The 12508-nt window shown below is 43.3% G+C and overlaps 1 protein-coding gene and 1 long non-coding RNA gene across 8 annotated transcripts in view; one reads left to right on the forward strand and one right to left on the reverse strand.

The window, feature by feature from the left end:
- CFAP20DC (CFAP20 domain containing) overlaps positions 1-10976 on the forward strand; it is a 180046-nt gene extending 169070 nt beyond the window's left edge. For all 7 annotated transcript variants that reach the window (XM_075005363.1, XM_075005359.1, XM_075005364.1 and 4 more), the window contains 2 exons: positions 5411-5502; positions 10265-10976. In XM_075005363.1, the coding sequence (XP_074861464.1) occupies positions 5411-5502; positions 10265-10377 (205 nt within the window). In that variant the 3' untranslated portion in view covers positions 10378-10976. The remainder of the gene's footprint in view (positions 1-5410; positions 5503-10264) is intronic.
- On the reverse strand, positions 1511-7848 carry LOC142019030 (uncharacterized). Its single transcript, XR_012646980.1, has 3 exons — positions 7566-7848; positions 2587-2703; positions 1511-1629 (listed from the first exon to the last, which is right to left on the reverse strand). It is a non-coding gene; the product is annotated as an uncharacterized LOC142019030 (long non-coding RNA).
- Positions 10977-12508: the final 1532 nt, after the last annotated feature.

The raw sequence follows: 12508 nt of genomic DNA on the forward strand, positions 1-12508 counted from the left end.
ATTGTGGATACACACCAGCAGCAGATGATGATGATGCAGAACCAGTCATGTGCACCAGCAACCTTACAGCCAACTGAGAGAAGAAAAGCAAAAGCCACATTTTAGCAGCCACAGCATCCAGTGGAGCTCTGTCAGGTCCTCTTTCAGAAACAAATCCTAGTGTGTGTGATCTCAGGTCGGCATGGATTTGCAGAAAGCATTTTACACACCAGCTTCTTACATATTTATGGGTTCCAAGCTGGCCACAAAAAGTCATGAAAAGCCAGCAGATCTGGCTGGCTTTGGGAACATTCCCCCAGTCCTAGCATCTCTTACACCTCACCCTCCTGGCCTCCAGCATGGGGACATGCCTAGGACATCCCTGTGTCTTCCAGAACAGCCCCTTGGGACCGGGACCAATAAGATATTAGTTACAGCAGCCCTGAAACTTCTATGATGTAGGCCAGAAAACCCACCCCAGTCCCAAGACAGCCCCAACAGCAGGCAAACATAAGACTGACACTTTTCAAGGCAGCTTTATCCCCTCCTTCCCTCCCCCACCCACTTCAGTTTTGCACTGACCACAGCTTGGTCCAGCAGAGAATGTAGGTTAATATCTGGAGTCTGGAGACGTGCCTTAGTCTAATAAAGTAGGGTTGTTTGCCAACATCCATATCCAGATTCCATGTTCAAATGTCCAGGCTTTTCACACATCTAAGGCTCGTTCATGGTTTCTGTGGACGTTTTGACAAATACCAGAAGTCTAATGGTCATATGTACTTGCAGCTGTTTTCCCGTATTGAAATGTGGCTCCCAACAGCAATCCCACGGCAACAATCCATCAGAAAATGGAGTGTGGCATATGAACAACTGGATTGCGTATGAACGTATGAAACGTGAGAGTCATTCCACAAAGTGGAGCAAAAGCACAAAAAGCGGGCCAGGTTAAACAAAGGACACCTAAGCTATCCATGCAGGCCTGCCGACAGGGAGTAAAGGGGGCAACTCTCCCAGGGCCTGGCAATTCCAGGGCACCCAGAGCTCCCACTGTGGCAGCAGCTGGAGCCCTGGGCCCCTTAGAATCGCTGCCAAAGTGCTGCTCTGTGAAGCTCTGAGGCCTGGGGAGGAGGCGTGCCACAGCCTGGGTGGCCCTAAAGGATGACTGCCTGAGATCCCTTCCAGGGCACAGAACCAAGTCCCCCTCCCCCTGACTTCTTGCCCTGGGGTTCCCAGCAGTTATCAGCCGTGCTGCATCCATAAGTTCTTCTTTGAGGAGTGTCCCCGTGGATGCTCCTCTTTAAGTATTTACAGCCCCAGTACTTACAGGCAGAAGTTTTTAGCAGCAGTGCCTTGGTGTGGCACACACACAGAGTACATGTCTCGTGCATCTGTGAGCCATTACTCGCCGCGTGCCATCAAGTGTTCCTCAGTTCCTTCTGTACCACCCCGACAGCAGTCGGAACTCCAGCTGCTCTCTCTTTTCCTCCACAAATAGTTTAGTAGTTCGTTCTTAGCCCTGTTTTCCATCCATGTTATCTAGCCCCTTCATTTTGTTCCAAAGAATTTTTTTTTCTTTTCTCTACTGAAGTTCTTTCTTCAGCCAGTGCCCTTTGGCACCAGGCCCTTTCTCGTTCCTCTTCATTGGTCATTCTTTAAAAAAACAAAAAAAAAAAAAAAAGCCCCTTTCTGCACAATACTGCACTCTTAAATGCCATCCAGCAGAGCCCTCAGGTGCAGCGAAACAATGCCCACAACTCTGAGGCCACATGGCAGCCACCACCTTGGTGAATTACACAAGACTCCATAGGAGAGGCCTCCAGGAATGGCTAAATACTGTTTATAGACCCCACAGACACCATCCACAAAAAGCTGAGAATGCCACAGAGTGTCAGACTACCCCTAAACTGGTGGACCCAACCTTACAGTGTCTGCCAGGGTATTCCCTTTGCAGCACGAATGCCAATATTAGCAAGCACAACAGATGCATCATTACAGGGCTGGGGAGCCCACACAGGACAATCCAAGGATGTTGGTCCCCAGGGGAGGCAACCGTACACATCCGTGCCATAGGAGTGAGAGGGCATGGGGGGCATACAAACATTTTCTGATCATCAACAAAGGGGTCAAAATATTCACAGACAGTACAGCCACCATACATTACATAAATCACCAGGGCAGATCCCCATCATACCAATTATGCATGGAAGCTATCCAGCTCTGTGACTGGTGCATAGCAACCAACGTACACATCTTGGCTACCTACCCCCCAGACAAACAGAACTGAACTGCCAACAGGCTCAGCAGGCATTTCCACCACAGCCCCAAATGGGAATTAGACCCACAGGTAGCAAATATCATATTTCAAACTTGGGGGGACCCAACTATAGATCTGTTTGCTACAAATAACAACACAAAATGCCGCAAGCACTGCTCTTGAGACAGTCTAAGCAAAAGCTTGTTGGGGGTGCATTTGCAATCAAATGGGATGCACCACTACTGTATGCCTTTCCCCAAGTCCCATCATCCAGAGATGTACAAAATAAGGCAGGACAAACTTAAGTCATCATTATAGCTCTGGTATGGCCGTGGCAAGCATGGTATCCTTACCTGAAACAGATGTTTGTGGTTCCATCTCTGAATCTCCCCCAGTCTCCTCCTGCTGACTCAGGACAAGGGTGCAACACTTCACCCACACACACCATGGCTCCTTCAGGGTTAACAACTCTGGAACAATGTTCAAGAGAAGTGCAATCAATCCTCATTAATAGCTGCAAGCCAAGCACCAGAAAGGCATATGACCAAAAATGGCATAGATTCCAGACATGGTGTATAAATCATGTAATATCTCCACCTTGGCACAAATACCAGCACTTCGTGATTACACAGTCCACCTTAAACATAGGGCCTCACAAAAACACACCTAGAGATACACTTTGCAGCAATTTTAGTCAAAAACGGACATTCAGTGTTTGCTCACCCTACCATGAAATGATGTATCAGAGAGTTAAATACTTGCCCACCTTTACAGCAGCCCATGCTGAGGTGGGACCTAAACATGGTGCTACATACACTCACAAGAGAACCATTTGCCATCTACAGTTTTCCAAAAGGACAAAGTAATCCTTATGCCACAGCCCAAATTCTTACCAAAAGGAATCTCTCCTTTACACCTCAACCAACAAATCTACTTATCCGTATTCTACTCGAAACCACAGTCAAATGCCAGACAGTCGGACCTTCCTACCCTCAATGTCCATACAGACCTCACCTTCTACATGTAAAGGACAAAGACTTTCAGGTGATTGCCACATCTCTTCATCTCCACTACCAACAGATCACAGGGGTGACAAATGTCCAAAGAAAGGTTTCCAAATGGATCTCACAATGCATAAAACTTTGCTATGAATTGAACAAGCTGCCAACCCCGAGCGTCATTCACGCACTCCACGAGAGCACAAGTGGCATCATGTTTTCCTTAATAATGTCCCACTGGAGGACATGGGTAAAGCAGCTACCTGGACATCTGTCCATACATTTACCAAGCACTATGCTGTAGATCAGCATGCAGTGCAGGCCACTAGATTGAGCCAATCCGTTCTGAGTATTACCAACAGTATGACACTGAAGCCCTGCCTCCAGCAAAATGTTACTGCCCCAAAGTCACTGTAAGTAGTGCAACCACAGGGACACTCTTCGAAGAAGAAGAGAGGGTTACTCCCCTTGTATATTAACTGAAGTCCTTCAAGATGCATGTCCCTGTGAGTGCTCCATGACTCTCCCTCCTCCCCCCTGCTTTGGATCAGTACCTCTTTGGGGTAGAGAAGGAACTGCAGGACAATTGACGCACACAGCAGGTGATGGCTCATGGATGCACAAGGAGTATGCCACACAGGCACACCACAGCAGGGCACTACTGCTAAAAACTTCCAACCATAAGGCCAGGGCATCGCAAGCATCTTAAGTGGAGCACACACTGAAGCACTCATCTTGAAGAGCCTCAGTTACTGCACAAGGTGAGTAACCCTCTCTTATCTGGCCCCAACTCAATTGCAGAAGGCCCACCAAATCTTGTTGTTTACTGAAGTAAAACACCACTGCAGCAGGTGGGTCCAGAAGGGGTCCCTCTCCATAGTCTTCTAACTCTGAATATTCACCCAGTAAAATATGTTCCTAATTTAACCCTGTATTTCTGTGGCAGATATACAAAAAGGTACACTAGTGCATGAATTAGTGTTTTTATTTTTTGTACTTCAGTAGCATCTAGAGGCTTCAAGTCCATCGTGTTAAGTATGGGACAAATGTACCAAAACAATGGACCCTGCCCAGAAAGTGTAACTGTAGTTGTGCAGCTCTGCCATCTTCTCTTCCTGTGTGTTATAAAGTGAGTTATAAGACTTATGCTACCTTCATATAAGTCTCCTATTTCTAGGGGTCAGATATATGTTGTTTTCCCATTCCCTTTCTTTTCTTTTCTTTTTTTTAAAGTACACTGAACATTCTTCTTCCCTTTCCCTTTTGTTGGATATATTTTGGAAGTAATAATGCAGTAAATAAAAACAAATGTTCCTTTGAAAATGAGGCCAAAAGTGTACATGTGCAAATATGAGAATGCATGTAATTATGCAAGTCTATTCATATAATGAGTTAAGTGAGTTGCAGTTAAATATAAAGCTGCAATTTGCTGCCATGTAGTAATTTTTCTGTTGGTTATAATTAGAGAAATAAAATAAAATGTTAACAGAAAGTTCTCCATTAGCATGAAAGTCCGTGAGAGGTCTTTATAGATGTGTTGTTAGGAATGTGTTTTAATGGGTATTTGTCTGTGATTATGAAATTCCATTATATAGCATGTTAACTTTGCTTATTTCATTAGTTTTGGTTTGGTAATTGGTGTTACCAAGTATCAGAGAGATAGCCCTGTTAGTCTGTAGCTTCGAGAACAACAAGAACTCTTGTGACACCTTATAGACTAACAGATATTTTGGAGCATAAGCTTTCGTGGGCAAAAACCCACTTCATCAGATGCACGTAACCAGTGTCAAAATGCAGTGCATGTAAAATGGGCAATTTTACAATAGAAATGGGTTTTGTTGTTCAGATATTTTCTATTATAGTTAAAAGCCCACATTCATAAATGTGTTTACTCAAAGGAAAATCATTATGTGAGCTTGAGGTCTACTGTAGAAGTGCTTGGAGAATTCTGCCCAAGGCAATACTCATTTTACTGCCAAGTACACCTTACTTTTCCAACTTGGGTGAAGACTGCTGTTGATTTTATTAAACTTAAAGAACTCATAATTTTATACCACCTTGAAATCTAGCTTTATGGTGTTTCACCATAGATACTTATGAACATTTTTAACGGAGAGACTTAGGGAGGAACAAAACAGTGTCGTTCAGAATGACTAACATTTGGATTCATCTTTTTCAGGGACTGGTTAAATGCGTTCAGCCCCCCCATAAATCTTCCCAGCCAGCAGCTAGCCGAGCATATTGACTCTTCAGCAAGTCTAAGTATTCCAGGTAGGAATTTATAATGATGGGAACAGGCGAAAAATATGTAATGACTAGTAGATTTACCCAGCAATGCTTGGGTCTTTAACTCCATTCAGCTTGGGGATGCTGGAGGGTTGAAAATAAAAGAAAATGTATGTGCTTTATATAAATTACTGTATTTTTCAAAAATGCAGTGTTACTTATATGAAGTTAATTTTTATTTTGGAATTCTTAAAAATGGATTGTTAAAATCTGTCCATTTAATATAATTAGTAAATTATTTTTAATTGGAATGCCATCGGGTGTATTCTTTTCTTCACCTCTATAAACTCTTACCATTCGCTAGGTTTTAACAAAAAAGGGCTATCATCAATTTGGTTTTCAAAATTTAAGCGTTAATTTTTGCTATGCCAAAACAGAGCATTAACCCAAATTTCTCCATTTTATCTCTTTTCTGTAAGGTTTATTGAGAAGCAGTCCTATTCCAGATTCATCCTGTTTTTCTGGCTCATCTTAGTTCAGTCTCTTTGAACATTCAGTTTTGAGGACTGCACTTGATTTAGTGATTCTTTCTCTTTGGTTTTATGAGAACCAACCCCATTCCAGGCACATCCCATTTTCCTGGCACAACCATACCCTTACCTTTCTTCAAGTTATATGCGGAAGCTATATACCAGATTCTGGTCCTAGTTCCTACCATGCAGGAGCCCTTGATCAAACAAACAGAAAGACTCTCTAAAACAGACAGGAGATTTACAAGTGGTCAGAACAAAGTATTGTTCAGTAGTGTTCTTATACTGCTGTTAAATGCTCACTTCCGCAAGGAAGTCAGTGTGGCCATTTGGTTGCACTTCCATGGAGGTAGATTCTGGTCAGACTCAAGTCCTCAGCTTAGGTTGGTCGAGTCAGGCAAGACAAACAGCTGTCTCTCTAGTAAGTGGGGAACTCCTTTGCATAGTGACTGTTATCCATTAATCAAGAGCAATATGGATTCGCTCTGGAAGTAAATTAATCCTGTTTATTTTGAAAGAGGATGTTGCTGCTGTAGAAATGAAGAGCCCTTGCAGGGGGGGATGTGTAACCGTGGGGTGGCAACCTTTACTCATGCAGCGAATCCTTACACACGAGAATAGCTCCATTGATTTAAACAGGACTGCTCTGATGAGTCACCACTGCTTATGTGAGTAAAGACTTGAGGTCATGTCCTCTATGAAAGCTTGGCATTCCTCTTAGGCACTGCTAAACACTATTGAGGCATCATCTAATATGACAGCAGCTCCCAGGTGCTAAGGTTCTTCGCTGTAGACAGGTCCAGCCCTAGGCCAAATAGCATACCCATGGAGGAGCATTTTCCTGCCTCCCTGCTCCATTTGTTTACACTTTTGAATACCTTCTTTTTTGGCATTTGTCACCCACTTCACATCTCTGGTGTGCAACTTGCAAGCTTTGATTTTTCCCTGTCACGTAGGACAATGAATTTCTGTATTAGAATCTGTAAAATTTGCCCTTTGCTGCAAACTAGATTGCAACTGAGCTTTTCACTCCTTATTCTGAGCTCCTGAAGGCTTCTTCAGGGGCATTTTTCTTTTCTATTAGGATATTAACAGTTAACCAGTAGGCTTCACCCTATATGGATGAGGCTTTTACCACTAGCGGGTAACGGGTGGGAGCTGGAACAGGCCCAGCCTGGAAGCAGTATGGGTGGAAGTGCACAGTAGACCAGCCAGAGCAGCTGTGGTCTGCAGTGGCCCTGGGCAAATCATGGGCAGAGTGCTGCCCAGAGTGCTCCCCCTCCCCCGGCACCTCCCCATTTAATCAGTTTATGGGTGAAGCTTAATGTTTAACCTGTGAACAAGCAGGAGTTTACATCCTTATTTTCTATGTGGGAAAACAGATAGCATCAGGGAAAGCAAAAGTCCGTGTTCTGCAATCTTAGAAAAACTATGTGTGTTAAGCATAGCAAAAGTACAAATTTTTTTTTATATTGTTGCATAGCTAGGGCTTTGACAGATATCTTGGAGTCTTGTTAACTGTGTCCTTTATTGGTCGCCATGTATACCCTTCAGATCTTAAAACATAAGTGCACTTACCTCATTACACACTAAAGCAAGATTCACAGCCTGGCAGCTGGGCTCTCACTTCGTTCTTATGGCTGACTGTCAGCAAAGGCCTGCCCCTTAAATACCCGCGTGGGCGTGGCTGGCTGCATTCTGGGGGGTTGAGGAAAATGTAGTTTTCAGAAAGACTGGAAGGTTCCGGGAGATACTGCAAGGTCCAGAACATTCTTGGAGGTTAGTGAGAATGAATCCACATAAGGAAGAAAGGAAATGTTTTACTTCAAATATTCGGTTTTCCCTTTTGTCACTACCACTGAAAACACCACCTTTGAGCCCGGCACCCGTTGAATCTGGCCATAGCTAGAGGATGCCAGAGAATGTGCTTGAAACGGGACAGTGACCAACAATCAAATTAAAGTAAATACATCTTTTTCTACAAAGGTCATTTTTTTTCTCTTCTGCTACCCTAGGGAATACGTTGGGTCCCTACATTTTTCACCAGGTACAGAGAATTTAGTGTGAGACCTCATAAATCTATGCTGTGTATTTTGGCTGCCCAAGGGGTGAACGTGTGTCAGTGATTTACCGTCTAAAATAGATTATGCCCCTCAAATTGGGAATGTTTTCATAGGTGTACATTTATAATTGCTTCTGACAGCAAAATAGAACTTGGCTGTCAAGAGGGGACCTTGCTTTGATGAGTTGAATAATATGTTATGTTAAGTGGCCCAAATAAACCAAAGAGAATGGGACAGTAATCCTTGAGTTAAAAGCATGTTAGACATATTTTTCTGAAAGGGGCTGAAATGATTTTTGATGTCAGTGTTATGAAATCCAACACTTGCTGCAGTAACCCTCGAATTTCCATAAGGTTGAAAATTGAAAGATTTTACTTCAGAAGCTTGCACAGAAGCATATTTGCAAATTTGTTGGTTTTCCCTATTGTTCTTACTAGAATCTCTGATCAAGGTAATTAGTGAAATGTTCATTAATTAAATTCCCTTAATAATAAAAACAATCATAAAACACTTTGGGTGCGTCTACACTAGGAACTGACTTTGAAGTTAACTTCGAAATTAGGCACTACTTTGAAGTAGTCTGCAGAGAGTCTACACACATTTTCTCTTACTTTGAAGTTAACTTGGAAGTAAGGGAGCCTAACTTCGAGATCCTTACTCCATTCCCAGGAATGGAGTCGTGCCCTACTTTGACCTTTATCTTCAAAGTACGGTGTGTGTAGACGGTCAACTTCGAAGTCTGTTACTTCTAAGTTGTAGTTCGGAGTAAGCAACTTCAAAGTTATTTTTGTGGTGTAGACGCGGCCTTTGTGTTGATAGTAGTGGTTAAATGTAGTTGTAGCCATCTTGAGTGGACAGGCCCCTTACAGTCACAAAAGTGAGACAAAATATGACCTGGAAGTGATAACTGGATGTCTGCATTAATTTGTATGAAAGATATTATACAAGAATCTCCTGTTCTCTTATAAACCTTTAACAGCTTTAGTGCAATGCCTGCTTTTCCACCATTAAACCCTTACCTCACATTCACTGACAGCAGGACTGGTTACTACCACTTACACAGAAATTCCTCAGCCGGTTGATGGATGGGATTAGGACAGTCAGACCAACAAACTCTGCTGCCCTATCTTTATTTTAAAGCAGGGGTGGGGACACTGACCCACAGAAAAATCAGTCAGAAGCTGCATAAAAGTGAGAAGGAAAAAAACAAAAACAAAAAAAACACACAAAACCCTCAGTGTTGTGGCTCCTCACTGATACTGTGCCCTCACACTCCAGCACCGGGCAGGGAGGTGGGAAACGGGGAACTTAGGTTCAGAGCTGTCCCCAGATTAACTCTCCTGGGGGGGCCCAGGGTGGGACCAAAAATTGGGGGTTCAGGATTCAGTGTGCAGGAGAAGGCTGCCAAGGTGCAGGTGTGGGGTCTGGGTGGCAGAGAGGTGCAGGAGTGGGCTGGGGTTGGGGGATCTGGGTGGGACGTAAGGTGCATATGTGGGGTGGGGCAGCCATGGGAGGTCAGAAGGGGGCTGGAGGTCAGGTCTGGGCAGGAGGGAGGGTACAGGAACAGGCTGAGGGTCAAGGTGTAGGAGTCTGGACAATGGGGAAGGGCACTTACCTCCACATGTCACTGCTGCTGCCCCCTCCCCTGGCTTGAGGGAACGCCGGCATGGAGAAACGCTCCCTTTTCTCCCAGGCTCCGCCCCCACTGCTCTGATTGCCCGAACTTCTAAATGAAATATATGACTCAGGACCTTTTGCTTTATAGTCTCTGATTCTTTCACGTAGGACATTTAAATAGTTAATGTGATTTCACTTTCACAGCTTCAGGGCTGATTGACAGTTGTTTATGTACATGCTAATACACAATTATTTAAGAAACTGTGAAACAAATCTCCTTTAGGAGTACTTCAGCTCACTATCAACAGCTATATTTTTAGACCAACTTTTTAATATACTATTCTAGTGAACTCCGTGTGCTTACGGTTGTTAGGCAAAGTTTGCATTATAGAATTTTACCTCAATCAAATATAAAATTTTGCAAACACAAATGAAAACGTGAATAAATTTTAACCTCAAAGGCTACAAAAGATGAGAGATTACACCTGCTAAAGAGACATTCTGCCGGATTGTCACCCGTGTTAAAAAGGTAATTCTGCTGTGTTTCAGAAGTGACTAGAAAGGTGATTTTACTCTTATTTTTCATACTGTACCCAGGTGAAGATAACGTCACTGCTGAGGAGGATGAGGAAGTCCTGACTCTTTTGTATGATCCATGTCTCAACTGTTACTTTGATCCAGAAACTGGAAAATATTATGAATTGGCTTAGCTATTTCATAGTTCAGAGAATATTGTTCTCCATCCGAACAGAATCAACATCTATTTGTTTGTTGAAGTATTAACCAGGGGGTAGCATTTTATTGTATAAGGAAAGAATTTGAATCAGTCAGTTATTTTGCAAGCAAATGAATATATTTTACAAATAATGTAACATCTTATTTTTTGCATTGTTACAAGACAGCAGAACACAGCACGTGAGCTCTTGTGGATTTGACATCTGTTTGTGAGACTAGTTTGTTTTATATTAAATATTGAAAGACTGTGTGTGTGAACAAATTAGGTTAAATCAAAGGGGTTTTGAAGTGTTAATATGTAAATTATGGCTTCGTAGAAGGAAAATGTTTTTTTCATTACTGGCTAAACAGATGTTTGTTGATATGGATTTCATGGTACCTTATCTTTGTACTCCAAAAAATGTAGAGTGATGTCCAAAGGCACATGATCCATGGATTCTCTCTCCTTTTTTACCAGAAAGAATATCATCTTTCTTCACCTTCAGGGAAGTCTCTGTGCTAATTAAATTATAGTAACTGCTTTTGAGAAATTTCGTCCACATATGAACCTTATAAGTTACAATAATACACTGGATTACTGCTAGCAGATTTAAAGCCTCTTCATTTTGTATCTATGGGTTGTAAACGTTTCTTGGGTTTTGTCACAGTCAACTTCATCAACTGTTTGGCACATAGGTACAGAACTGAAACTCTCCATGTTAGAGTTCATAAAGTGTGCTGTTCCACTGTTCATAGGTAAAGCCATGGCTAGGTGTGGGATAGTAAGGAAGGAGGAAGCTATGTGAAGATGCACTCTGAGTACACCTTCCAAGTGGATCTTTTCGCTGCTGGGTTACACCTCCCCATCAGAAATGGGATCTGGTAAACCAAATTATACTTCTGCCGTTTGTTGTTAAGGCCCAGGAGCTCCAACCATGAGATGTAAGTAGCCAAGTTACCCCCTGATCAGGCCAAGTTGTGGTAAACTTTTCATATTGTACATACATTATTCCTATAGTTCATAAACAAACGCAGTTGTGACAACGATTTGGCCATGGTTACGCCCCTTTGTTTTCAGTTTAAACCAATTTTTGCTGACACAGTCCCAGGTTTTACAAAAAGTAGAATTTGTTTTTTTCATGATTTTCACCCTCCTTTTGTATTCATTCAAATATATAATAATTTGTTCTATTAGGAAAATATAATCCCTTGCATGAGAGATCTGTATTACAATAATGTATTAGCCTGTGTTGGGTTTCTGCAAAGCTGCCTGTTGAAATACGGCTGTGGATTAGTTTAGAAAATACACACCAGAAATAAGCATGCATGCAAGCTGTGTCGTGTGCACGCCTCTGAAGGTACTGATGAATCTCGCACTCATGACATACACATGTCAAGCTGTTAGCAGATAACAGTTTATAGAGCTGACACACTAAAATGGGAAGAAGATGAAAATCTGTATCAGAATATGTTTCAGAACACCAGGAAGAATTCAAAAGTTTCAAAAAAACAAAGATGGGGGAAAAGGACGAAGTTGAGTGTATGCACTGCCAATGCTATGGCACCAAAAGTCACACTTGGGCAACCAGGTAAGAATGTTTGGGCTATGTCTACACTACAGCGCATTTTCGAAAGTGCAGCTTTCAAAAACACACTTAGAAAGAGAGCCTTTCAGAAAGGAGCGTCCACACAGACAAGTGGGGATCGAAGGGCAGACCCACCCTTTCAAAAGGCCCGACTGCTCTTTTGAAAGAGAACGTCCACACAGCCCAGGACACCCTTTCAAAAGGAAAGGGCCAGGAAATGCCACAGGGAGGGTCACTTGGTGGGCAAGCCCTTCTGGGGCTGTCACCAGCCACATCTTTAAAGGGCCCCTTCCCAGGACCCTCAGCCTGCTCACACTGAGGGCCAGCTAGCCGTCCACATGCACGCAGAGGGTGACCGTGCAGAGAAGGCACCGCAGGGCACCCCAGGGACCCTGAGCCATCCCCCCACCCACCCTGACACCCATCCAGGCTGTGGCTAGTGTGCTGGCTGCGGGCCTACAGTGGCTTCAGGTGGCCAACCTGGTAGCCACCATCCTAGAGGCCGTCCTCAGGACGCGACGGGGCTGATCTGGGGCTGGGA

This window comes from Carettochelys insculpta, chromosome 11 (assembly GCF_033958435.1).
Source record: "Carettochelys insculpta isolate YL-2023 chromosome 11, ASM3395843v1, whole genome shotgun sequence".
In the NCBI taxonomy this organism is placed as follows: Eukaryota; Metazoa; Chordata; order Testudines; family Carettochelyidae; genus Carettochelys; species Carettochelys insculpta.